General features: G+C 37.9%; 3 protein-coding genes across 4 annotated transcripts; 2 read left to right on the top strand and 1 right to left on the bottom strand.

The window, feature by feature from the left end:
* Nucleotides 1-186: 186 nt before the first annotated feature.
* On the top strand, nt 187-2,406 carry LOC112046722 (U3 small nucleolar ribonucleoprotein protein IMP3). The gene is made up of 4 exons (XM_024083482.2): nt 187-588; nt 675-886; nt 1,083-1,258; nt 2,184-2,406. Exons 1-4 carry the CDS (start codon nt 452-454, stop codon nt 2,205-2,207), a joined length of 549 nt encoding a protein of 182 aa, XP_023939250.1. The 5' UTR covers nt 187-451; the 3' UTR covers nt 2,208-2,406.
* On the bottom strand, nt 2,357-8,474 carry LOC112046719 (uncharacterized). The gene is made up of 5 exons (XM_024083480.2): nt 7,945-8,474; nt 7,492-7,677; nt 7,070-7,163; nt 6,025-6,102; nt 2,357-5,639 (listed from the first exon to the last, which is right to left on the bottom strand). Exons 1-5 carry the CDS (start codon nt 8,152-8,154, stop codon nt 5,404-5,406), a joined length of 804 nt encoding a protein of 267 aa, XP_023939248.1. The 5' UTR covers nt 8,155-8,474; the 3' UTR covers nt 2,357-5,403.
* A 1,022-nt stretch (nt 8,475-9,496) lies between these two features.
* LOC112046713 (raf homolog serine/threonine-protein kinase Raf) lies at nt 9,497-24,984 on the top strand. Of its 2 annotated transcripts, XM_052881271.1 has the most exons (13): nt 9,497-10,338; nt 11,686-11,877; nt 12,144-12,247; nt 13,307-13,351; nt 14,349-14,466; nt 15,127-15,222; nt 15,343-15,484; nt 15,710-15,822; nt 16,220-16,440; nt 16,843-16,934; nt 17,227-17,417; nt 18,989-19,305; nt 20,035-24,984. In XM_052881271.1, the coding sequence occupies exons 1-13, from the start codon at nt 9,760-9,762 to the stop codon at nt 20,063-20,065; spliced, it is 2,241 nt and encodes a 746-aa protein (XP_052737231.1). In that variant the 5' UTR covers nt 9,497-9,759; the 3' UTR covers nt 20,066-24,984. The 2 variants fall into 2 exon arrangements, with proteins under 2 accessions (XP_052737231.1, XP_052737232.1); XM_052881272.1 differs by lacking the exon at nt 13,307-13,351 and having other exon boundaries at nt 9,498-10,338.
* The last annotated feature ends 656 nt before the right edge of the window (nt 24,985-25,640 follow it).

Here is a 25,640-nt window from a genome sequence, read left to right on the forward strand (position 1 = left end):
ATAAACGCATTAGATCATAGATTTTTGATCTTTGCCAGAGGGGGTAACGGTTAGCGAGGCAAGTCCAGCTATTAATGGTCTAAGTTTTAATGACAGCGACAACTGTCATAGTTGGCAACATTCAATTGTCGTGATTTGTCGTCTTTGTCCTGTGACACCTCCATAGTGTGACACTGATATGACAGCGTATTTTTGTTCTGTGCTGACAGCCAACTGCCAAAAATTAAAATCAAATACTACAAAATTACAAATAAATCAGCACAAATTATCTAACAACAAAATCCGTAAACAAATAATTTAATGTAAGAGTGATCTGTGGAATTAATCATCTATAAATAGAAGAAAATATAAATAACTTAAATCCGAATACGTAAAAATTTTGAAATCTACTTTACCCAGAATTTATTATTCGGCAATTTAGTTAAAAGCACGTGGTTTTTTTTGTCTAAAAATGGTCCGCAAACTAAAGTTTCATGAGCAAAAGCTCCTCAAAAAAGTAGACTTTATCTCGTGGAAAGTTGACAATAATTTAAACGAGGTGAAAGCTATGAAAAAGTATTATATACAAAAGCGCGAAGATTATACCAAGTAACGTTATAACTTATTAAATGTTTTTTTACATAAATACTGTTTTGTAACACATACTAAACCGATGCTATTTATAATATTTACAGGTATAATAAGTTAGCACGAGAAATACGCGAGCTTGCAAACAAAATAAAAGATTTAGATGCTAACACTGAATTCAGAACTGAGGCGAGTGCACAGCTTTTGGAAAAGTTGTACCAAATGGGGCTCATCCCAACCAGATGGGATTTGGCACTTGCAAGCAATGTTTCGGCCAGCTCTTTCTGCAAAAGACGACTACCAGTTGTTATGAAGAGAAGTATGTTTTATTTATTAAATTTATTTACGAGAAAGACAATATAATTTGTTACTATTCAATCAAGTAAACAATAAAAATACATCTCAATTAATATACTTAAGTTTAATAAGTTTTTCCTGTCACAAAATTATAAATTTTAAAATAAATTATATTATATTAATTATCATTGTAGTTGACTCTGTTGTATATTTTGCAGATAAAATGTCAGAGTACCTAAAAGAAGCTACAAAACTCATAGAACAGGGTCATGTTAGGGTGGGTCCAGAGGTTGTGAAGGACCCTGCGTTTTTGGTGACAAGATCACTGGAAGACTTTGTGACGTGGGTTGATGGGTCCGCTATCAGGAAACATGTTATGGAGTACAATGAAATGGTATGTACATACAATAGAGCTTCTTAAGTTGAAAAACTGAATGATTTTAAATGTGCAAGGAAAATTACTCATACTCCAATATTGCATTAATGGTGATACAAGTTTTCTGTAACTATAGACTCATTTGTGCACTAGATAATACCACTGACTTTGTCCATCCTTAGATCTGTATAATCCAGCCCTCTAAAAAGGATTAAAGGATGTCTACTAACTATTAACTACATCCCTGTCAAATTTCATCTTTGTACAAGCAGCTTTATATAGTACAATTTTATATAAACTAAAAGTTAATATTCCAACACAAATAATGTAGAAGAGATTAAAGGCAGAATTATATTTGTTGGATGTGTCGTGTCATGACGCATCATAACAGAATCAGTATCATACATTTTATATGGCAATATTTACACTTATGTGTTGTAATATGTCATGATGACTTCTGATGTGCCACATACAAAATATATAAAACTGTTCTGTTATGGTTCTGTTTGGATGTGTTACAACACAACATGTCAGACAAATGTAAATTCGGCTTCCACACTTATGACGATGATGCAGGTTCGTTCGTTATCAACCCATATACGGCTCACTGCTGAGCTCGAGTCTCCTCTCAGAATGAGAGGGTTTAGGCCAATAGTCCACCACGCTGGCCCAATGCGGATTGGCAGACTTCACACACGCAGAGAATTAAGAAATTTTCTGGTGTGCAGGTTTCCTCACGATGTTTTCCTTCATGAGACATGTGATATTTAATTTCTTAAAATGCACACAACTGAAAAGTTGGAGGTGCATGCCCCGGACCGGATTCGAACCCACACCCTCCGGAATCGGAGGCAGAGGTCATATCCACTGGGCTATCACAGCTCTCAGATGATGCAGGTATGTGGTAGATAATATTAACAATAAGATATTTCTTTTGTTACAGAGAGATGATTTTGACATGGTTTGAAATAACAACTTTTTTGCACTCATGCTAGAGAGCAACAACAATGAATACCAGTCATGACTTTACTATAATCTACAATGTGCAGTTCTGGCTAATAATTAAACTACTAACTATGCTTAATTGAAAAGGAAATTGGAATAAAAGTCATAAAATTGTAAATATGTACAACATAGAGATAAATATATTTAACAATTGATATGAATCAAGGTTTCTTTACTATCTTTTATTAATTTAACTAGATATATATTTCATGAGTAGTAGTACATTATGAATGGACTGTAATAAGCAGCAACTTTCTACCCTCATCATCATGTACATCTTAAGTGCATTGGTTTTTTTATTGGCTGTATCTGTGGACCAGCAATAACAAGCTAGTTGCAGGGAGGGAGCTAGTTCCACTACTGGATGCTGGCAGCTTAAAGCCTCAAATACACTACTTGCCATTGTGAGATAAGTTTGTGTTGTAATGAGGCTCTTTGTGTTCAAAACTCAGATCACTTTGACACCTTTGACATTAACAATTATTAGAAGTCAAACAAGGCGAGGTGAGGCAAATTTTTTTTGTATTAAATCACAAGTAGTGTTTTGGGGGTATAAGACGGCTGCCTTATACCCCCAAAGGAACGAGAGGAACGAGGGAGTGTAGCGGAGAAATATTATTGGTTAATAATATTTCCCCATTTCTCCGCTCCGCTTCGGTGGACTGGTAGCCTAAGACTGGTAATTGAAATTCCTTATTCCTTATACATACAGGCCATATGTCCAACAGTTTATTGGCTGATATAGATGAATGGTGGCACCAATTAATAATGGAAACTATTATGATTTTTCATCTATCAAGTAGCACTTAACAGCACTCTATGTGCACTAAATGCAAGTAAAGATCTTAATTATCATGCTAACTTGAACAACGGTTTATATACAGTTTTAAGCTCTGGTTTGCCTGACATATTGTACCAGTATGCCAAAGAACTTGGCAGTATGAATACAATAATGTAAACTAAGATACAACACACATTATAGAATAATCAGTAGACACAATGACACATAATAAATATTTTCATCTAGTTATTTTAACCACAGAACAGACATAGCTAAAAGCTTATGTGGTTTAAATACAAAGAATTGTCATTTTTATTTTATTTTATTTTATTTATTTGTGATCGAAAACAGTTGTGTACAATAATATATATTACAAAACTTAAAGTAAATTTAAAAACAAATAGTTTACATACACAACCCACATCTCTATCCACGAGTAATTATACAAAATGTAGATGGGGCTGATAAAAATGATATTCAAATTAAATTATCTAACAAAGTGCTTTTATACAAAGAAAAGTAAATAATGAAATAAAAAAAAACAAAAGAAGAAATGACACAATTACAATAAAAAAAAGTATATAAATAAATAGTAAAATTATTAATCGCTTTTAAGTGTACTGATGACCAACTTTTTAAAAGTACCTACTCGACTGGCAAAAATGTCTATGTTTTTGAAGTGCTTATTATACGTCTGTGTCATTCTTACTATTGGTGACCGTTTACCTGCATTTGTGCGGCACCTAGTAGTTGCAAACAGTCGATGTTCGCGACCACTACGTGCACGCATTTTATATGGCACACTATAGCAGAGTTTACGCGTTAAAGCTGTACAATCATATTTATTGTGACACAGATCGTATAAAAGCATGACTTCCAATTGCTTATGTCTTGATTTTAAGTCGAGCAGTTTATATCTTTTTAAAAGTTGGTCATAAGCGGTTTCTCGTACATTTGTAGTGCATAGTCCTTAAGAATTTTATCTGAACAGTTTCAAGGCTCTTAACATATTTTTCATAATGAGGGTTCCAAATAGCAACAGCATATTCTAGTTGTGAACGAACTAGTGTTTTGTACAGATGAACATATGTTGATGCTTTCTTGAAATTATTGCTTGCTCTCATTACAAATCCGTACATTTTATATGATTTATTTATAATGTTTTCAATATGTATGTCCAAGTGTAGTTTATAGTCTAATGTAACTCCAAGATCTTTGATAGTATTAACTTTTTCGAGACTAACACCACAGAGCGAATAGTTCAAGTTACTTACGAATTTTTTCTTCGTAAAAGTGATATATTTACATTTATTTAGGCTTAAACTAAGTTTATTTCTCAAACAATATTCTGTAAATCTATCTAAGTCAGCTTGAAGGTTGTGATGATCATCCGGCATTTCGATAGTTTTAAATATTTTAAGGTCATCGGCGTATAGTAGAAAGTTACTATGGACAAAGCATTTATAAATGTCATTGATAAAAATGATAAATAATAGAGGTCCTAGGATAGAACCTTGTGGAACACCGGACGTAATCACAACTATGTCTGATTCATAACCGTTAATAACCACTTTCTGAGTACGGTTTGTTATATACGATTTAAACCATCTCCATAAATTACCACATATACCGTTATAAGCTAGTTTTACAAGCAACATTTTGTGATCTACCCTATCAAATGCCTTTTGATAATCAGTGTATATAGTATCAGTTTGTCTGTTGTTGTCTAAGCTTTCAAATAATTTAGAGGTGAATTCCAGGAGGTTTGTTACCGTGGATCGCTGAAGAACAAAACCATGTTGCTGTGGTATAACAATTTTGTGAATTGTACGATAAATGGCGTTGTGTATAATTTTTTCGAAAAGTTTAGCGAGCACAGGTAATATAGAAATTGGGCGATAGTTTTCCACATCTTTCTTAGATCCTCCTTTGTGCACTGGTACTATTCGTGCCATCTTCCATTTTGTAGGGAATGTGCCTTGTTGAAGGCACATGCTGTACAATATGCACAATGGTTTGCAAATTGTATCAGCAGTTGATTTGAAGAAGATTGGTGGAATATTATCTAGCCCAGAATGTTATACATCTAGTTAAATCTTATATCTGTTATTTTAACACTGGACGAGTCAGTTATTAGATGTAACCATCTCAGGTCAGTGAATAGCAGTGCTAGCTCATAAAGTCTGTATTGGGCAGTGTGTTACGAATATAAATTCTCCACGAGTTAGGAACTCAGTCAGCACGTCAAGCCATCTAATGTCATTAACAATAGTTACATCAAACATCAAAACAGAGTAGAGGGAACAACTAAAAAATGCTCCTCTCCTGTAGGAGAAAGGTATGTGCCCTGTAAGGGATCTGATGAATATGTATGCAGTCAAAAAGGTACAATTTGTCTCAGTGCATTGTTGTCCAATAAAGTAGCTATTTTAGCAAGAGCTTCAGCCTGTAGAACCGCTGCATCTGCCATTCTCTTCAGAGCATCTGCCTGTACCCGGGCTGCATCGGAATTCTTAGCTGCTATATTAGCCCTTAGTTGTTCAGCTTTCGCGCGAGTAAGGTCCGCTTCGGCGCGCTTCTTCTCTATTTCAACTAACCATTTTGGGTATATGCCTAAAAAGTATAACGGTATGTAAAATAAGTATCTTAAATAATAAATAGCTTTTCATCCCTGCTGTCTCTCAAATTAGTTTATTTTAGTACAAGTTAGCCCTTGATTACAATATCACCTGATGGTAAGTGATGATTCAATAAGATGAAAGTAGACTAACTTATTAGGAGGTGGATGAAAATCCACACAGACACAACAGTACATCATACCTGAATGCTAACTAGCTTGGCAGTTCATCTTTAAATAATTATGTATGTTATTTAAAAATCTACATTTGTAGCCATTGTCTGAGTAAAAAAAAAACGACATACATATAAATAGTAGGAGGTGTAAGTCATATGTTTATGTTTTACTCTAAATTAGATTATGTATAAATAATGTACTCACTATGTAGGATAGGCTCATTTTCCTCATCCAAATTATCTTCAAAATCTTCATTTGAGTCTTCACTGTCATTAGATTCATCTATAAAATGTTTAAGCAAGTTTATAAATTATAACTTTAGTGGCAGATTTACATATTTGCAGCCAATTCAATTTTTTCCGCCCTACTAAGCATGAAATTTTATACCCTAGTTATTCTCAATCACATTATTTCTTTAATAAAATTGCAATAATAAATATTTTAGTACCTACTGTAATAAAACCTTTATTCTCTTTCATTCATTAATTACTTAGTCCTTTTTAAATTTTTAATAATGTTAATAAAATACAAAATATAATACAAAACACTATTAAAAATTTATAAAAAAATTAAATTCAACCCTCTACTGTGGGACATTTGAGTGCCCAAGCAACCAACCTTTTAACAATACACACTGTCTCAAGAATTGATCCAGTTAAGCAAAAGCTTCTTAAGGTGTTAGTCAAAACTTTTTGCTTTATATTATTATTTTATCACTAGCGGGCGCCCGCGACATCGTCCGCGTGGAATTTAGTTTTTCACAAATCCCTCAGGAATCATGGATTTTTCCAGCATAAAAAGTAGCATATGTGTTAATCCAGGCAATATTATCTCTTAATACCAAATTTCAGCTAATTCGGTTCAGTAGTTGAGGCGTGAAAGAGTAACAAACATTCATATCATCAAAATCATCAGTTTTCGCAAATCTCGGGAAACCATGGATTTTTTGGGATAAAAAGTAGCCTATGTGTCAATCCAGAGTAAATCTATTTCCATTCCAAATTTCAGCCAAATCGCTTCAGTAGTAGTACAAACATCCATACAAACTTTCGCGTTTATAATATTAGTAGGAAAGAAGGATTATTATTATAAATTTTTTCCTTTAATTCAATTTGATAAAATTTGCTGCTGCCTAAAATCTGCTGCTCTAGGCTCCAGCCAACTTGACCTGCTGTTAAATCCACCACTGCTTAATGGAAAGTGCTATATTTGGTCAAGTTCAGTGGGTGACTCTATCAATAATGTATACCTGATTGCTTCTCGCTGCTTTCACTAAGATTGTTTGAAAATGTATTGTGTCCATTTTCATTGTGCCCTTCCAATTTCACCTCTGGTGGGTTGTTCTGTGAAAATTAGGTAAAATTGTGTGTTTACTTCATTAATTTCAATGTTTTATATATATTTACATTTTTATATAAACAGAAATCAAAATAGGAGTAAAAGTTTAACCCTAAATCCAAAAATCATATTGATAATAATTAACTGCCAACTCTTGTCATGTCCATTGCTGGACATAGGCCTCTTGCATGGATTTCCAAACACCAGTCTCCAGCATCAGGTTTCTCCCAACAATTTCCTTGACATCCTCGGCCCACCTAGTAGGGTTTCCTCTTTCTTGGAATTGAACCTACCTAAACATTAAAAAAAATAAAAGTCAGTGATTTAACTCACAGAACTAAATGTGTCTATTTGGATCTTACAGATTTTCCTTTCAAAATGTGGGCCCAATATAATTAGGGCCCTTTTTTCCAATCTTGTCAATGGCTTGATGTTCTTACTTTGTGAACTTCCAGATCTCTTTTTCTTTTTGAGAATGCTGACTTTGTTTTTGAGTTTACTTTTGAAGTCACTCCAGTACTGCAAAGAATTTTTAATATGTTATTGATTTGAGATTTACTAAAAAAATCTAACATTATTTTAACTACACCTATTCTTTTTCTGATGTCTTGCTATGTTTTAAAAGATGACTGATGTATATAACTATAAAAAAATAGTAAATATAAAAATTAAAATCTATATTATCAGCCCAACCCAGAAATAAATGACCAAAGCCATATCGACTAGCCACCAGAGTCTGGACCAATGATATAGTTGAATCAAGGCTAACTAGCAAATCATACAAACCTTACTCCAACCATCACAAGATTTCCTCGCCCCAGTTCGAGAGTCGTTCAAAGTCTTGGTTAATTCGTTCCACAGTGTTTTGGAAGCATGCCTAGCTTCTAACGAGCGCAAGCTGCCTGCGGCGAAGTCTACGTGTTGGCCCATAAAGTCTATTATAGTTTTAACTTGGTCGTATGAGACATTACGCGAAGGACTCAAGTTGACGGTCATGGTTGTGATTTAAATTACGAGTAATTATTATATTACTATAGACTTATATAGCTCAAAGTTATTATTGTATTGTATTTTTTTTATTTTTTATTTATTGTTTTGATAAACTAAACACCAAGCGATTTTTTACACTTGTTTTCTTTTCATTTTTGAGCTACATTATTGACACTTTTCAAGAAAATCGAACAGACACTTGTGAGAATCCGAAAAACACAAATATGAGTAGAAATAGAAACTAGATTTTCGGAATTTCGTGCTTCAAATTAAAAATAAATAAACAAAACTCGGTCAATTCAAAGCCACGGACGTGAAATAAAGCATGCCATGGGAACTTAGAAGAACGTGAAATCTTTATGAAGCAGCGCCATCTACATCCTAGATTTAAGATTCCAGGATAGTATAATACAATTACATAGATGTGTACGTACTAGAATGTTTTTAGAGATTAAACCCGTGTAAGTACGGATAAAAACCGAAAAAAAAGAATTATTTATCCTTTTAATTTTGACGCGTAATAGAAAGAATGTGTTTGTATTTTTAAAGCAAAGGGATTATTAAACAAAAACAGTAATTGTACATTAATTTCAACGATTTTCCACATAGTCATTTGGCCTAGTGGTGCATAACAAAGATACAATATAATAATCCTGAGTTCGAGCCCGGGGGTAACAAAGGAAAACTTTTTGTCTTTTTTTTTTTTGTTTTTCTCAATTGGTTTCTTCAACTATTACAAAATCAAAAATGTCTCTCCTTTACAAAAAATATGCATTATTATTTTTATACTTTTTACTATACTAAAAATACCGTATCTAGTCACTAGATGGCGCTATCACATTCGTTCCGAAAAAAGTTCGAGTAGCCTATCTATTTCCAATAATACACTGTAATCTTTGAAATAAAGGTCAAAGCCACAGATGATGAGATGACCAAATAATCTGTGCCACAGATTAATAGATACGACTTATGTCAAAGCTTTATACCATAGATTTTTATAATTTTTACCACAGACTAATATTATTTTTAGCCGACTTTAAAAAAAGGAGGAGGTTCTCAATTCGTTGAAATCTTTTTTTTTACGTATGTTCATCGATTGCTCGATACGATCATAAGAGAACATTTTCAATCTTCAATTTCCGATTAAAATTTTTTAGAGCCTGACAGTATTATGCCACAGAATTAATTTAATTTAATTTTAGTTTAGGCGTACAAGAGGTACATGTAAAACAAAGTAAATAACAGTTTAACAGTAATATGTTATCGTACGGTAACGTAACGTTCTTCACCAAAGAATATATTACTCCAAAGAGTTCTTCACCATCACTCAACCATAGACAATATTAAAGTTTACGGTTATTCGTCTATGTCGACATTCCTGATTTCCTGAGTTTCCCAAAGTTTCGAAATTTTTATCCATTTTACAATTTTCATTGAAACTTAAGTAGATTTTGAAAATAATTTCTTACACTATTATCATTTAGGTCAGAAAGAAAGTATAGGTTTATTTAATCTGGATAGATTACGATAAAATGGCAACAAGCATTGTGTATCTGCTCTGCGCGAGTATGCGCGAAGAAAATTAAGAAAAAAGAAAAAAAAAGAAAAGAAATGGCAGTTACTAGAGAGAAAGAAAATTGTACAAGAAAAATTAATGGAAATATACCCGCATTATCGCTCAACAGTGCTAATATGTCGACGTCCACGGACAGTGACGACGTAGCCGACCCGACATATGAAATTAGGAACATTCAGAGCATAATAAACGTGACAAGGGAAAATATTGATGCTTTGAACGCGAAGTTCGCAGGTTTACAGCACCCGCCGTCGCTGTACCTGTCCGAGTACCAGGAGCTGACGGCCAAACTGCACCACCTGGAGCTCAGGGAGCAGAAGCTTCGCGAGCTGCTGCAGTGCGACTCGCCAGACCGCAGCGAGGAGTACACCTGGCAGGACGAGTCCAAGAAGTATGACACGCTGACGCGCCAGCCCAAGGTGTTCCTGCGGGCGCACCTGCCCAACCAGCAGCGCACCAGCGTGCAGGTGAAGGAAGGGGTGACACTGCGCGAGGCGCTGATGAAGGCGCTCAAACTGAGGAACTTGACTTGTGAAATGTGTGAAGTGGTTCGGACAGGCAACAATGATGTGATACCGTGGGACATTGACATTACTATGATAGATGCAGAGGAGGTGAGTGACTTTTTATGTGGTAACAATTAACAATAATACAGGGATGGATCCATGATTGTTTTATGTAAAGCTTGTGTGCAAAGAGCTTGATCCTACTCTGTAGTAAATTAAAAAAATAACATAAAAAATAAATTATTTAACATAAAAATTAAACTTTGCTGAATGCATAGTAAACAAACTTTACTTTATTACTGATGATAACATCATTGATTAGGTTGTATATTGCTTTGGTAAATAAATTGATTATAGTCTTACCTCAGTGAGTAGTAGATAAAAATAATTATCAAGTTCACATATAAAACACCATTTCTTTTGTTCTCAAAGTTTTACTGGCATAGTTCCAGTTTTCATAGGAATAAAGAGATAGTACACCCTATGTTGCTTGGTAAAGATGTAGGTATCTAAAAATTATGATGTGCATAATTTGCAAATTTGCACAGTAAAGGATGAAGTTAGGGGGCTAGCCAAAAGATACAAGAAGCGATTTTTTATTCATCCAGTATCTTGGCAAACAGACTCTTGACTGATGATTGTGCGAGGGGTCTTAAACATAACACATGCTTGACCTGGACATTTGAAAAAACAGGACTCACCAAATGAGCAACAACTCTTAATGAGAATCAACCTCAACAAGACAAAGACACTCTCAACACATTTTTTTATAGTCTTAAAAGCAAGAAGAGCAGGGCTACATAAACCACCTTCTTTGTGTTAAATCTCCTATGATATTGTTATCTGCACTGCAAGTTGAATCAGCTGACATTTAAATTAACTTCATGAATTCCAGTTAATCTTAGAAATCACAGCTTGTTTCAATGCAATACCAGCAAAATCTATAATCTGCTTAAAAACCGTGACCACACTGGAACTGCAGCCAACTCTATATTAGAAGACATAACCTACCAAATTTGGCTTGGCAGGAGAACAACCAAGCAGGGAAGGTGAGTGTTAAGGTCATAAAGGAACTCTTCAACTGGGTTACAAGTACTGGGCTCTGCCTGAAGTATCTATCCACCACACACCCCAGACCCGGCATGTCATTTCGTAACTTATTTAATTTAAATTACATATGGTTTATTTATAAAATGTATTAATAACTAATTGTTCTAAGCTTATTGATCCAATTTATTTTCATTAATTTAGGAACAAGTTAATTATAATTATTATTAGGTGTGAAATGACTAGTGATTTATACCCTCATTCTTAATTTGTTTGTTGGTAAACAGTACTCATCAAGAAAGGCTGTAGTATAGAGATTAGTAGGATTGTAGATACTCTTGTGAGAGAACAACCTTAGTCTCAGATTGTCATACACAGATAGTAATTCATACATGTTGGCTGTTCCAGGTGACAGTGCGCATCCTGGACAAGCTGCCTGTGATCTCGCACATGTCGCACCAGTTCACCAGGAAGACATTCTTCACGCTGGCCTTCTGCGAGTGCTGTCGGAGGCTGCTGTTCAACGGCTTCTACTGCTCGCAGTGCAACTTTAAATTCCATCAGCGCTGTGCTGACAAAGTGCCCAGTATTTGCCATCAGGTTGCAAACATTTGTTGTATATTAATTTATACTTCTATACTAATATTATAAACAAGAAAGATGTCATTGTGTGTTAGTCAGATAGTCTCTGTATGCTGTCTATTTCTTTTATTTTTAAATATTTTGTCTTTATATTCTCTGTAATTACTCCTATGATTGTAGTCATTAGGATGTGTCAAGTCTCATTTTTTTTTTAAATACAATATTTACTAATTAAATGTGCCATACACATACATTGTACATTAAAATGACAATATATCTTACAGGGTAGACTGACAGACGCGTACTATGCTGCCTTACTTGCGAAAAACCCAGATACACATCCCGGCTTCATATACCTGCCACAGAACTTTGGTTACCATCAGAACAAGTAAGTTAACATCAAATTCATGCCAACAGTTGGGCACTATAAACATCAACCTTTAAAAAAAAAATACTTAGTAAAGAAACAAGATGAACATCAAAGATATTACTGTATTTTTAATTGTATAATGTTACAAAGAGACACTTTTACAAATGTTCTGATCAGTTCATAACCAATAGTATGTATTTAAAATGTCTGACTGTGGTCTAAACAGAGGACAAAGACAAAACAAATGAAAGATTTTGACAAACGGCATTTTGGCTTGATAATGTTGTCTTTATAACAATTAAAGTCGCTGCATATGGAATGCAGTATTATGTAAATGAGGAGCTTAATGTAATTTTGTTTAGCTATTTTACATCACTATTTTACTCTCCGGAGAATATGGTGCAACTTACCATATGCATACTCATCCATATGAAACCTCAATAGCTTCCATAGTAACAGGGCTGGACTCAACACAAAGAGGTTGTGGGATCAATTCCTGCTCGGGGATCTAAACAGAATTCCGGATTAATTAAAACTTGGACGGGAATATTGGTGATATCAAAAAAACAGAAAACCTAAATTACATTGTTTGTCCTTGATGGACTCCTAAACTACTCAACCAATTTTAAACATATTTGCACACTGTGTGCACTGTGCAGTTCCAACTTGATAGATAGGATAGCTTAAGGGTAGGATAGTGTAGATTAGGGGTAGGGTAGGGCTTGACCAGGTCCACTAGTATTCTATGAAAAAAAAAACACGTATCGGTATCGCGTGGTCATGGTGCCAAATATTGTACTGATTGATATTTTTCCCCTTCCTTGCGTGCCACGTCGCCAAACCTTCCGTGCATCCGTGACTATACACTTCACATTTAACACTTTCGCATATATTTTGTATGAAATATTTCCAAAACATGTCTTGTTCCGTCTGAGTTACTCATAAATTATGTTACAACATTAACCATCAGTTGTTAATGATAATCACTGGGACAGAGTTGCATTGACTTCTGTACTCCCGAGTTGTTACTGAGAATTGTATGGAGAAACTCAATGAAGAATATAAATATATGTTCAGGTCTGCCTCCCCGGCCAAGAAGATGAAGGAGTTTGATGTTGGCTGGTGAATATCACAATTACCCATTGTCAATCAAACTGTACCAACTGTATATAGCTAGCACTACTCACCTTCCTTCTAGTACCTACTGAACTTCTATGGTGTTACTGCAAAGCATTGTTTTACATTAGACATTGTTTCTTTCATTAATTAGTATATGTTTGACTAACTTATTAATATACATATGTTAAACCTTGTATTTGATATCTGTATATAAATGTTCCGCCATTTTAAATTTAGAATGACGTCACTAAGCCTAACCATGTATCATTCAAATTAGACGTGTTAAATATCATCTAGACCAGTGGCGATAAAATTCAGTAACAAGAGTTAAACTGTACTAACAAAACCAGTCAAAAGAAAGCTTATAGTAAAACACCAGTTTGGAGTAACATCTTTAAATAAAACTTTTCAGTTTCGGCTCAAACAGAGTTCCACATGTATTAGTAGTATATGTAGTAAGTTTTTATAATTATTGTATTTAGTATTTCTGTTTGAACCGAACATGCTGGGTAATGGTGTATAGTTGTATTGTATTACTGTTGTAATGCTTGGACTGTATTTTATATAGCTTTGATGAAATAATAATATTGCCCTACTCTCTCCTACCATATTTCAGCCTGTATCTCTGAGATTGGCCATGTAGGCAGGATGTTAGGCCTACAGGAGTCACCAAACACCGCTTATAAATAGTCATAACAAGTTGGCACTGTAATGTATGGCACTGTGTTGAAATGTATATGTTCTTTTACCTACTGCAGTGACATATATTGTATAGGCCGATGCAAACTTTATGACGTCTCGGAAATTAGCTGTGGGTGTCGCTACGTGCAGGTACAAAAAGTACGCTGAAATCAAGACGAGCGAGGTGACTGCGGGTGAGAGAGAAGTGCGTCGCTACGTACCGCTGATACCTAAGTTTTGCATTACGCATCCTAACGCACGTTGTTCCGAAACGTCAGAAAGTTTGCATGTGGCTGTACAAAGTGTGCTCGCGGCGCAGGCAGCAGCACCCGCGCTCGCTGAACCAGCAGGACCGCTCCAACTCGGCGCCCAACGTGTGCATCAACATGGTCCAGCGGCCGATGACCCTCGCAGAGCACCAGCGGAAGCAGAACCAGGTTTGTTTTTTATTATTCTATCGCCTCCGCTGTCCGGTCGATGTCTGGGAACATCCCAGAAAAGTCCAGTTTGAATAAGTGGCGTAGCGTGCCTTGGAGGAGCCCTGTATTAAAATTAGTTAGGGGGCTCAAATGAAGGGTTATGATTTCTCAAAAAGATGATTATGAAAGATGTTTCCATTTTTCCATCTTTTGGGTGTACGCTTAACTTAACCAGGGACAAAAAAAGATTGACGGTTATGTACATTTTACAAATTATTGCTGTCACACGTAAGGGGCCCCTGTAGTCCGGGGGCCCCTTATCATTGATACGGCTGATACGGCGGTAGCTACGCCCCTGAACTTTGAGTTCCGACAACAACCGACAATGCCTCCCAGACAAAACAAGAACAAGCCACACAGCGTCTTCACCAGCGAAGACAAGATCCCCGATTTCTAACGTCAGGACTCGCGACTTCGCGAGCGGCTCTCTACACCGAGGTCCGAATCTCAGAGGAGATTAGCCTTTAGAAAGTCGACCCGCAAATCTTTTCTGGATCTAGTAATAAAGTTCTGTGTAAGCTGCAATGCAATAGTGCAGCTTGTTTATATATTTTCAACATGAGTGTGAGTCAGAGTCAATATTTAGTATACTTTAACATGGTAATGTGACATTCGCAGAGTAACAACTCCCCACAGTCGTCAAACTACCTGACGTCGGGGCGACACAACAAAGACGACAAGGACAAAGGCGAACAACAGAGCCAGAGCACTCAGGTACTTATAGCGTAGGCAATACGGTTCAAATTGTTTATCATCAGTTAAAAATTAAAAAAAAAATGATAGAACGATAATAGACCGTATCGTCTTAGCAATAAGGTGCAATATCGTGTGCAGGCGTCGCCGACGGGCACTCTGAGGCCGCGGCGGGCGCGCGCGCGCTCGGCCGACGAGTCGTGGAAGCACGCCCTGTCTCCGCGCGAAAGCTACGACGACTGGGTCATACACGCCGACGAGATACTCATCGGCGCACGGATAGGTAACCTCCTCTTCATCATTCATCATCGTTAACAGCTGTCCATTGCTGGACATCTTGCGAAGACTTCCAAACAACAGACCAGGGCAGTGACGTGTGTCTGACAATTATTGAATGAATGAACGAATGAAGAATGCTCACTCTCCTCTCTTTCGTTAAGTAACGGGAATTCCTCCGCGAATTGGGCCTTCCATATACATATGTAGATGTGTCCTGTACACTCGGCAGGGTCGGGCAGCTTCGGGACAGTGTACAAGGCGCACTGGCACGGGCCCGTCGCCGTCAAGACGCTCAACGTCAAGACTCCCACGCCTGCGCAGCTGCAGGCCTTCAAGAACGAGGTGAGCAATGACGTCACATTTCTATTATTACTTCGACTATTTTTTACGCTCGCCCCTCCCTTGTCTTCCCTCCCATGCCATGTCGAAAACCCACCACAAGAGAAGTGTTTTAAGATCGAGACAACTGGTACTTCGATCTCCATACATTGTCCCAAAATTCATTTGTTTCCTAGTTACCCTGTTATATACAGGTGAAACAATTCAATCAACTTACAGGTATCAAGTTTGTATCTTTCTTTCGTACTATTACAATGAAAGAGCAATGCATGCCATCTTCGTTGTTTTGACTTGTGATAGGAATACTGAGAAACATTTTTTGAACAAAAGTTATTCCTTAGCGCGCATTGTAGGCCTGTGGGTGAGGTCGCAGTTATATCCACTTGTCACGCTCCCTCAGGTGGCAGTGCTGCGCAAGACGCGGCACTGCAACATCCTGCTGTTCATGGGCTGCGTGTCGAAGCCGTCGCTCGCCATCGTGACGCAGTGGTGCGAGGGCTCGTCGCTGTACCAGCACCTGCACGTGCTGGAGACGCCGCTGCCGATGCTGTACCTCATCGACGTGGCGCGCCAGACCGCGCAGGGCATGGACTACCTGCACGCCAAGAACATTATACACAGGTGTGTTGTGCTGCACCGTATGCACCCTGCTGCATCATCGTGATCCAGTGGTGCGAGGGCTCGTCGTTATTGGTCGACAATTGTCTTCGTCTCGTCTCAAGATACGTCGTATATCTTAGGCTTACTGGTGAACTTTGTCATTCTGAGCTTTGAGATATTTAACCCTTCTATTTTTGGCAAAAGGAGCGCATGGTAGGTACGAGGTACGTTTGCACCACGTACCTTATGGGCCATGCTGTCTTTTGAGGGTCTGGCACTAGTATAGACATCATTTATTGCCAAGCCGCCCGCGGCTCCCTGGAATTTGAAGGGTTAATGTGGTTTATTGTGAACGTAAATTGAACAAGAGTTATTCTATTTCATATTTTAGTTCGTTCATGTAATCAATTAATTACGTTTCAGGGACCTGAAATCAAATAATATATTCTTAAGAGACGACTGGTCGGTCAAAATTGGCGACTTCGGACTTGCCACGGCCAAAGTGCGGTGGTCAGGTGAGTGTTATGTAGTATACGTATTTAAACACTAATAGCATTTTTAACGTGACTTTCCCAATTAATCGGATTTTTACCCATTATATAAAATGTCATTGTTACATAGTAGATAACAACCTGATAACACACACTTCATAGTGCATGCAAGAAATGTGTCCTACAAAATCCTTTATCTATCTGCCGCGTTTGCTTGTAACACAGGCAACAGTACCCCTCTGACCGGAACACAGTAATGGTTGACAAGAACTGATATAATATGGACGAATGATGACGAGGTCGTAATGGTACGCAGACTCGTCGACGCTGGGCGGCGTGCAGTGGCAGCAGCCGACGGGCTCCATCCTGTGGATGGCGCCGGAGGTGATCCGCATGGACGAGCCGGTGCCCTACACGTTCCGCTCCGACGTGTACGCGTACGGCGTCGTGCTGTTCGAGCTGATGGCCGGCGAGCTGCCCTACAACCACCTCAACAACAAGGACCAGGTGACTTGACTTCCACTGAACAACTACCGATTCATTAAATCAACCCTCATCAAGCACTTTGCAAATTGAGTCCATACAAAGTATAAAGACGGTTTTATCTCTGCTTGGGTAAATATCAAAGGCTGTATGATGGGCTTGGGCGAGTGCAGAAGCATCGCCTGATGAGGCTCGAAGGCTGAAAACAGGGCGGAACGACTCTAAGGGACCCACGTCTGGGTGACGTCAGATATCGGGGACCTCGTCGCCGGCGAAGACGCTGTGTAGCTTGTGTTTGTGTTGCCTGGGAAGCGTTGTCGCTCGTTATGCCGTCGTCAGAATCGTAAAGGACGTTTTTCGGGCGTTTACGATCAGCGTTAAAATCGGGGGTATAGTTGCAAGTCTCAACCATTAGTATGTTGGGGTGGGTGGCAGCTCTCTCAAAATAAGTTTTCGGGAGCTGTTTCATATTGGGCTTTTGTAGGGAACCACAATAGTCTCTAATTTCTATGTTAAGCAGTTTACGCTCGAGTAAGCCGTATGGCGCCGCCTCTGGGTTCGACTGCCGCCGCCCCCCGCCTGATGCCGGCGCTCGCGCAGCTCGGCGCGCTGGGTTTGCTCGCAGGCGTGCGCAGTCACGTCCATTTTCGGGTGCGGGGCGCACGCTTTTGACGGGAAGGTAGTACACGGAGCTCGCCGCTTTGGAGTGTTTTTTTTTAGGTTTCCGTGTGACCTTTTTGTTGCGTTGAGACGTTATTGTAGCCTACTTTGACGAAGTTAAGCGCGTGTGTCTAGTGTCGAACGCTGTACTAAACGTTAGGTTTTGGTGATCCGTGGGTCGCTTTTGAACTAATTTTTGTCGCGACACGGGTTATATATTGCCTTGAACAGCTCAACTTTGTGCGGTTTTGTCGGGATATTTGGACATTTAAGTGTATCGTGGTTGGTCGCGGCTAGCTGTTGGCGGGTGATACATTGAAACACACCATCTTTCGATCTACACAAACCTAACCAACTCTGCATATAGCCCGTCAGCTAGGGTCAACCAACCGAGGTCAACTCTCGACCTTTAGACCGTAAATCTTTCATTGCCTATTGATCTAAACGATTCTTTGAAGGCTCTCGATTCACGGTGCCATCGCCGTATTTCGAGCACCCGTTCTTCCCCGTTGGGGCATCTGATGGGCCCATGTCTCTACTTGTGAGGGAAGTCGGAGGTTTGCCCACACGCTGTTATTACAAACCAAGCAGCGTCCATGGCTGGACGCATAAATCGGTTCTAAAGGGCCTGGAGGGGTTTTAGATTCGTTCGGGCCAACACTATTGTTACTATGGGACGGATCCAGGACTTATAGAGTGACCTTGCAGCAGAAGGATATACGTATAGACGGGTGGTTTTTGCGCCATAGTAGTGTGATGTGTGTCAGCAATTTAAAATGTAAAAAAAATACTATGGATTATGTTCCATGCCATGTATTTTCTTGCTATTCCTCGCGAAGAGCTGACTAACTATTTAGTTCTGGCGCAGAATATAGTTAATATTGGCAGATCCTTCAAAAGGGCCGATGTGACGATGCCGACGTGACCGTTCCCAGATCCTGTGGATGGTGGGGCGCGGGCTGCTGCGGCCGGACGTGCGGCGCCTGCGCCAGGACGCGCCGCAAGCGCTGAAGCGGCTGTTCGAGGACTGCATCAAGTTCGACCGCGAGCAGCGGCCGCTGTTCCGGCAGATCCTGGCGTCGCTGGAGTCCATGCTGCGCGCCATGCCCAAGATCACGCGCAGCGCGTCGGAGCCCAGCCTCAGCCGGCAGCTGCACGCGTCGGACGACTACCTCAGCTACAGCTGCGCCTCGCCCAAGACGCCCGTCAACTTCCAGTTCAACACCGACACCAGCTTCCCCGCCTTCTATGGGTGAGTTGACAATCACTTTCTTTACCTTTTATGGTGGAGTTGAAAATTCTTCACCAACCTTATCAATTTCTAGTTCAAGATCATACTATGTTTCCTGCCTTTTATGGGTATGCATAAACATCCCTCGTATATTTTAAACGACTTTAAAAATTCCATACTGCGCACTATGCCAAAGATCATACACAGCAGCTCAGAACCGAACCTAAGCAGACATCTGCGCCTCGCCGAAGAGTTTCCCTGCCTTCTATGGTCATATTTTCTGTCTATTTTGACAATTCTTCACCTCACCAAAGATGCCTGTCAGTTTCCAGTTCAAGACCAATACTAGTTTCCCTGATATGTATATGTGAGTTGACAAAAAATTTCTTCGCCATTTATGGGCGCGTTAAAAATTCTTTACCTCACAAAGACAAAGACGTGTATCAATTCAAGTTAACGATTATTTTAGTCTCCATTTATGGGTGAAAATTCATCACCTCACCGATAACCTTGTCAAGTTCCAGTGTACACCAAAACCAGTTTCCCCACTTTTTATGAGTAAATTTAAAATTATTATTTGCACTGAAGACTCAGAATGCTCAGAAAGAAACTGAACTGTGCTCCATAAACACGGAGTCAAAAGGCTTGAGATTCTAGATGTATTTTTTTTTTAGATGGAATTAGAAAAACAATTAAATGTGCATTCAGTAAACAGAAATTTAAATTGAAATGATGTATATCTCATTGCAGCATCCCAGTGCCTAACCAACGACACACATAGTGGCGCGAGTGGCCGCCCTCCTGTGTCCGGTATCTGCACTTGTTTATACTCTACGCCACTTGTACGTCATCCATTGAATTGCGGATATACAATCAGTCAGTAACGTTTCTGTCATCGGTTATACTTAATTTGCTACGCTGTGGCGTGGTGTGAACAACAAATGATTTGTACACTATAGTTTGTTCATTATAGGATGGTATGAGTGATAGGTCAACAGATATAATATAGCTTGGTAAATTCGTTGATGACACTCCCATGATATGCGGGCGACGGGAGAAAGGACATCGCGGGTGTGAAGTTGTGCGCGCGGGGCATCGCTAGTGTTAAGAACGATGCCAAGCTATAGTAATATTTTCTTGTAAAATGTTTTACGGTTACCAGCAGGTCTAGCATTCAATTAACGACATATTATCTAGTGAAGAGAAATAGACAAAAAGTGGACCAATGCTGGCGGAGTTCTTCCAGTCTCTTTCGTCCCAACGCAATGATAAATAGCTGTATTTGCAGTTTTGTCGCTGTTGTTTGACGTTTGACTATTTTTCTTTTAATGAGATATATTGTTGTTCGCTTGTTAGGCCTACTGCTTTGTTGTCATATAAAAATGACATTAGTAAATTATTTTACTTTATAAAAAATCTCCTCTTAGAATTACAAAAAAATCTTTGATTTTTATAGTTTTCCAACATATCTTTTTTTTTAATTATTTTTATTGATACCTAAATTATGGCTCCAGACCGTTAATTGATATATTTTACTATTTGTTTTAAATAACTACAACACATACAGTCCTACAATGAACACACTATGGGTTGATACCTCGTAACCGGACAATGTCGACCATTTGATGTATTATTTATTTCAACATTGTATATAATTTTTAGTCCAGTAATCTTAAATTAAATGCTTCTTTTGCTTAAAAATTTGATTAGACATTTGGATTACACCCATCTACAATCATTATTGTGAGTCTCTTAACCAAGAATTTCAGATGGATTCGGAACTTTTATCCATTACAGGAACTTTGATTGCTAAAACCGCTTTGTATTCCATTATTATGGTTGTTTATAAATTATTAAGTTCAATTATTATTTGAATAACGACCTACCACTGCGTTTTGAAAGTAAAACTTGGTAAATATTTACTGAGACATCACAGTATTGATTGTCAATACGGGTGTAAGACGAATGCTGTGAAAACGCTGTGCGTGACAGATATGTGATAAAACAAATTGTAAATTTAGGTTTTTAATTTAAACGTTTTGACACATTTTTAACAGAAAACTATCACTCAGCCAAATGACAAGTATTCTTTGTGTGATAATCAAAATGAGAGTGATGAATTTTCAATGGACATGAGCTGGATGCTCGGGCTTCATATTTTGATTGTTACTACTTTGAGAGCTTACGGAGAGATTAACTTTAGCCCCAACAAAAATATGTAGTCTTTTATAAGAGTTTTGGACCTGTCAATGTCCAATATAACTTTAAATAATCATGTCTTTAAATAATAATATTTATTAAGTTGATCCTCAACTTAATAAATCTTTTAAGACATCATCATATTGGTATTGTCAACCTCCTGAAATCTTTAATTAGATAAGTATGAGTAACTTTTCAACAGTGCTAATAATAAACGAATACTTATTTAAAAATATTACATATTTTTACGGTCTCCGTGACGCAGTAGTATGCGCGGTGGATTTACAAAACTGAGGTCCTGGGCCTGGTTCAATCCCCGGCTGGGCAGATTGAGATTCTCTTAATTGGGAGGCTTCGGCTGTGGCTAGTTACCATCCTACCGGCAAAGACATACCGCCAAGCAATTTAGCGTTCCGGTACGATGCCGTGTAGAAACCGAAAGGGGTGTGGATTTTCAACCTCCTAACAAGTTAGCCCGCTTCCATCTTATACTGCATCATCACTAACCATCAGGTGAGATTGTAGTCAAGGGTTAACTTGTAAAGAAAACTAAAAAAAAAACAAACACAATTTAACCATGTGATTCGTAGTCCCTTCATAAGTTCTCATTGTATGAGGAATCGACAAATTTAGACACGTATCTTGATGCAACTGATAGTTCGTAAGAGGCTGTAAATATTGTAATCGTAAGCGATATACGACATCCGTGTTATATTATCTGTGCCGTTAGTGTGGATTTACAAGTGGACAGACAAACATCCGACGTTTAGTATCGACCAAACGTGACGGTGACGTCACATCTGCAGAAAGGACGGGCTGGCATAATAGACCCATCGCTTTTTTTTTTCTCGAAATCCCAGTGCTCTACGATAGTGTTAGGTATTAGGACACAGATGAACTGGAATTGTCAAATAATATGGTCCCCAATGTGTCATTAACGAATTTTTTGTTTGTTATTAACGATTTTTTTTTTTGTTTGTCAATAACGAATTTTTTGTTAATGAAACACGGCTAAAACTCACGTGATATTAGGTCGGAGTATGCCCGACTAATTTCGAACCCATACGGGGCCCTTAGTCATGAGCTTAGCCTTAGGTTCGAAACTAGTTGGGCATAGAACCTAATATCACGTGAGTTTTAGTCGTGTTTCATAATATATTAATATGAATAACAAATTTTTTGTTTGTCATTAACGAATTTTTTGTTCGTCCAAGTGTCTATCTGTGTGTATGTGTCCCATACATAATATTTGCATCATGCGCCGCGATTAAAAAAAAATGGTTGATTATGCCAGCTGCCGTATAAAAAAGTTTGAACCCCATACAGATCGAGTCGTCGTCAATTTGTCAACTTGACAACTCGCACTAGAGGCTCCGGACGCTTTAAATAAATGTTTGTTACAAATTCATGGTACATTTGTGATCCTTAATTTACACATTTTTGTCTTTATAGTGTAATTTGTAAATTAACCGCCGAGCCACCTCTTTGTCGCATAACTAATTAACAAGACAATACCAAAAGTGTAAACTAAATTGACATCTGTAAAAATAGTGTACTACATTAGCTGTCAATTTAGTGTATAGTGAATAGCCTTAGTGGCTTTTGAAACACTCGTGTCTCATAGACCAGTATTAGTAGAGGATCCCAATTAGAAATGACCTTCACCCATTTGTTTAATGGATGAAAGTATATATAAAATTGAACTTGTTAAACAAATTATAGCGAATAGTAGCCATAAAAATCCTGGCCAAACTATTACTAAAGTCGCAAAGCTTTGGTAACAACTATGATCCTTGCAGCTACAATCCAGAAAATCAATACAAGTAAAACCTACTCGCAATATGTTTTTAACATACTAAACTTGATATAAAATACTTTTCATATTAAATAGATGGGTGAAGGTCGTTTCTAATTCCGCTCTTGGACTTAATATCTCATGCGATAAAGTTGTGCTCCTACATTGAGGCTGCTTTCTGGTTGATACATTTGAGGGGAAAATTTCAAGTAAACGTGTAGAAACTGAAAGGGTTGTGGATTTCATCCTCCTCCTAACAAGTTAGCCCGCTTCCGTCTTAGATTGCATCATCACTTACCATCAGGTGAGATTGTAGTCAAGGGCTAACTTGTAAAGAATTGAAAAAAAATACCTGTCGTAATCCTTTTCACAACGAATTTTAGTTTTGTAAAACCTATCAAATTTGGGTTAAATTGTTTAACTATATCTGTTCTTAATGTCATTGGCGGACTTTTTTTTTTTGGAAAAAATTTGATTGATATATGAAAACATTTTATTTGTCTTGATTATTATTGGTTGTGGTTGTATTATATTATTTATAACTAGTTGATGCCCAATGACAAAATGACATATGTATGTATGCTTAGATGAAATGTTGTATGTTTGCTTGAAACTTTGCACAGGTAAAGACATCAGAAAGTGGCCCATTGAAAATGTGAAAATAGTGTCATAACTTCATTTTTAAACCAGTAAATTAGTGCCTTTAAATAATTGAAAATTTCGAAATTAAACTATTTGTATTCACTCGTATGCAATAGATTGACAAATAGATCACTATCTGAGGGTGTGGTCGTAAGATACGGTAGTCGTATTCTTGGCGTTACGATGGAAACACACTTTACAAGCGGCCAGAACTTGACACTTAGTTTTTAAGGATGTATATCGAAAATGTAACCCACGTTTACTTCTATCGTACCAACGCGTCCATTTCCTCGATGCTTTTAGGAGACATTAAAAATAATTAATATAATTCTCATTTCGAAATTTGATCGCAAGTTGTATTACCGACGACGATGATATACCTGCTGATTCGGCTGCACACAATACATATGTATCCTCGTTATAGTACGCGTTAGCTTCGCCAAGCGATTTAGCGTTCTGGTACGATGCCGCGTAGACGAGGTAAATATATCGTACTCCTTTCAAGTTTGCGCGTTATTAAGTATTATGATGAAATTTTGTGTTCAGCCAAATTAGTAAGTTTAAATAAAAAACAAAGATCAAAGGAAAGTGATATTGCTTACAAACGCGAGCTCACTCTATAATGTTGTGTGTATTTTTGTCTAATTTAATCCATTTGCGGTATTTTAAAATCTAAAATATTTCAACTCTATTATTTATTATTCTGTGTACAGTGTATTATTTTCCTTTGCTCTATGTTTGGAAGGTGATACTTAATGGTCATGACGCATAATAATGTTAAAAAGTATTATTTGTATAAATTAGTTAGATCCCAAGCTTGGGTCATCGGAGTGTAAGGACAGGGGCGCACTTTGAACACGAGATGCCACCTTCAATGTGTTGGACAACACAGCGTCGCGTGTTTTAAGTGTGATTCCATCTTAAGTAAAATGAAGGGTCATTGTAAATAAATTATTGTAATTACTCTAGCTTAATGTCGGTTTAAGAACCTTGTGTATACATTATTATCATAATTTTACTGCATAACTATTGTAAGGAACACAATAAATTATTGTTTCAATTTATATGTGGTTTTCTTATTGTAAAGAAGTAAGTTTTTACAAGTTTGCATCAACATCACAGGGGCAGGTCTCCTTCGCAATAGGAGTTATTTTGACGGCCCCCGCGGTGCAGTGGTACGTATCGGGCGTATTTACCAGGCGGAGGTCCTGGGTTCGATTGCCCGCTGGGTCTATTGAAGTTTTCTTAATTGGTCTGGGTAATGGGAGGCTTCAAACGTGGCTAGTTACCACCCCACCGGCAAATGCTTACCACCAAGTGATTTAGCGTTCCGGTACAATGTGTAGAAACAGAAAGGGGCCTTAACTAACCGCGCGGGTTAACTTGTTGTTAGCCCGCTAGTTTAGTTGTTTTAAAGAATAAAATAAAAAATAATTTAGAGCTTAGATCCACCGCGCTGCTCTGACGTCGGTTGGCGGGGTTAATGTGATAATATTTAACCCTTTGATCATCTCCTATCGCATAATAGAGACGTGATAGCCTAGTGGATATGAACGCCGTCGATTCGGAGGGCGTTGGTTCGAATCCGGTCTTCCGCATGCACCTATAACTTTTCAGTTACGTGCATTTTAAGAAATTAAATACCATGTGTCTCAAACGGTGAAGGAAAAACACCGTGAGGAAAATTGCGTACCTACCTGAGAATTTTCTTAATTATCTG

Source organism: Bicyclus anynana, chromosome 4 (assembly GCF_947172395.1).
Source record: "Bicyclus anynana chromosome 4, ilBicAnyn1.1, whole genome shotgun sequence".
Taxonomy (NCBI): domain Eukaryota; kingdom Metazoa; phylum Arthropoda; class Insecta; order Lepidoptera; family Nymphalidae; genus Bicyclus; species Bicyclus anynana.

What these genes read in the sequence shown, in the direction of transcription:
- LOC112046713 (XM_052881271.1), top strand. Translation starts at nt 9,760, where the DNA reads ATGGCAGTTACTAGAGAGAAAGAAAATTGTACAAGAAAAATTAATGGA. An exon ending in TGCCCAGTATTTGCCATCAG is followed by an intron (nt 11,878 to 12,143) that starts GTTGCAAACATT and finishes TATATCTTACAG; the next exon opens with GGTAGACTGACAGACGCGTA. An exon ending in AGCTTCCCCGCCTTCTATGG is followed by an intron (nt 19,306 to 20,034) that starts GTGAGTTGACAA and finishes ATCTCATTGCAG; the next exon opens with CATCCCAGTGCCTAACCAAC.
- LOC112046719 (XM_024083480.2), bottom strand. Translation starts at nt 8,154, where the DNA reads ATGACCGTCAACTTGAGTCCTTCGCGTAATGTCTCATACGACCAAGTT. An exon ending in CTTGTGATGGTTGGAGTAAG is followed by an intron (nt 7,678 to 7,944) that starts GTTTGTATGATT and finishes AATTCTTTGCAG; the next exon opens with TACTGGAGTGACTTCAAAAG. An exon ending in AAATGAGCCTATCCTACATA is followed by an intron (nt 5,640 to 6,024) that starts GTGAGTACATTA and finishes TATACTTTTTAG; the next exon opens with GCATATACCCAAAATGGTTA.
- LOC112046722 (XM_024083482.2), top strand. Translation starts at nt 452, where the DNA reads ATGGTCCGCAAACTAAAGTTTCATGAGCAAAAGCTCCTCAAAAAAGTA. An exon ending in AAGCGCGAAGATTATACCAA is followed by an intron (nt 589 to 674) that starts GTAACGTTATAA and finishes TAATATTTACAG; the next exon opens with GTATAATAAGTTAGCACGAG. An exon ending in TTATGGAGTACAATGAAATG is followed by an intron (nt 1,259 to 2,183) that starts GTATGTACATAC and finishes CTTTTGTTACAG; the next exon opens with AGAGATGATTTTGACATGGT.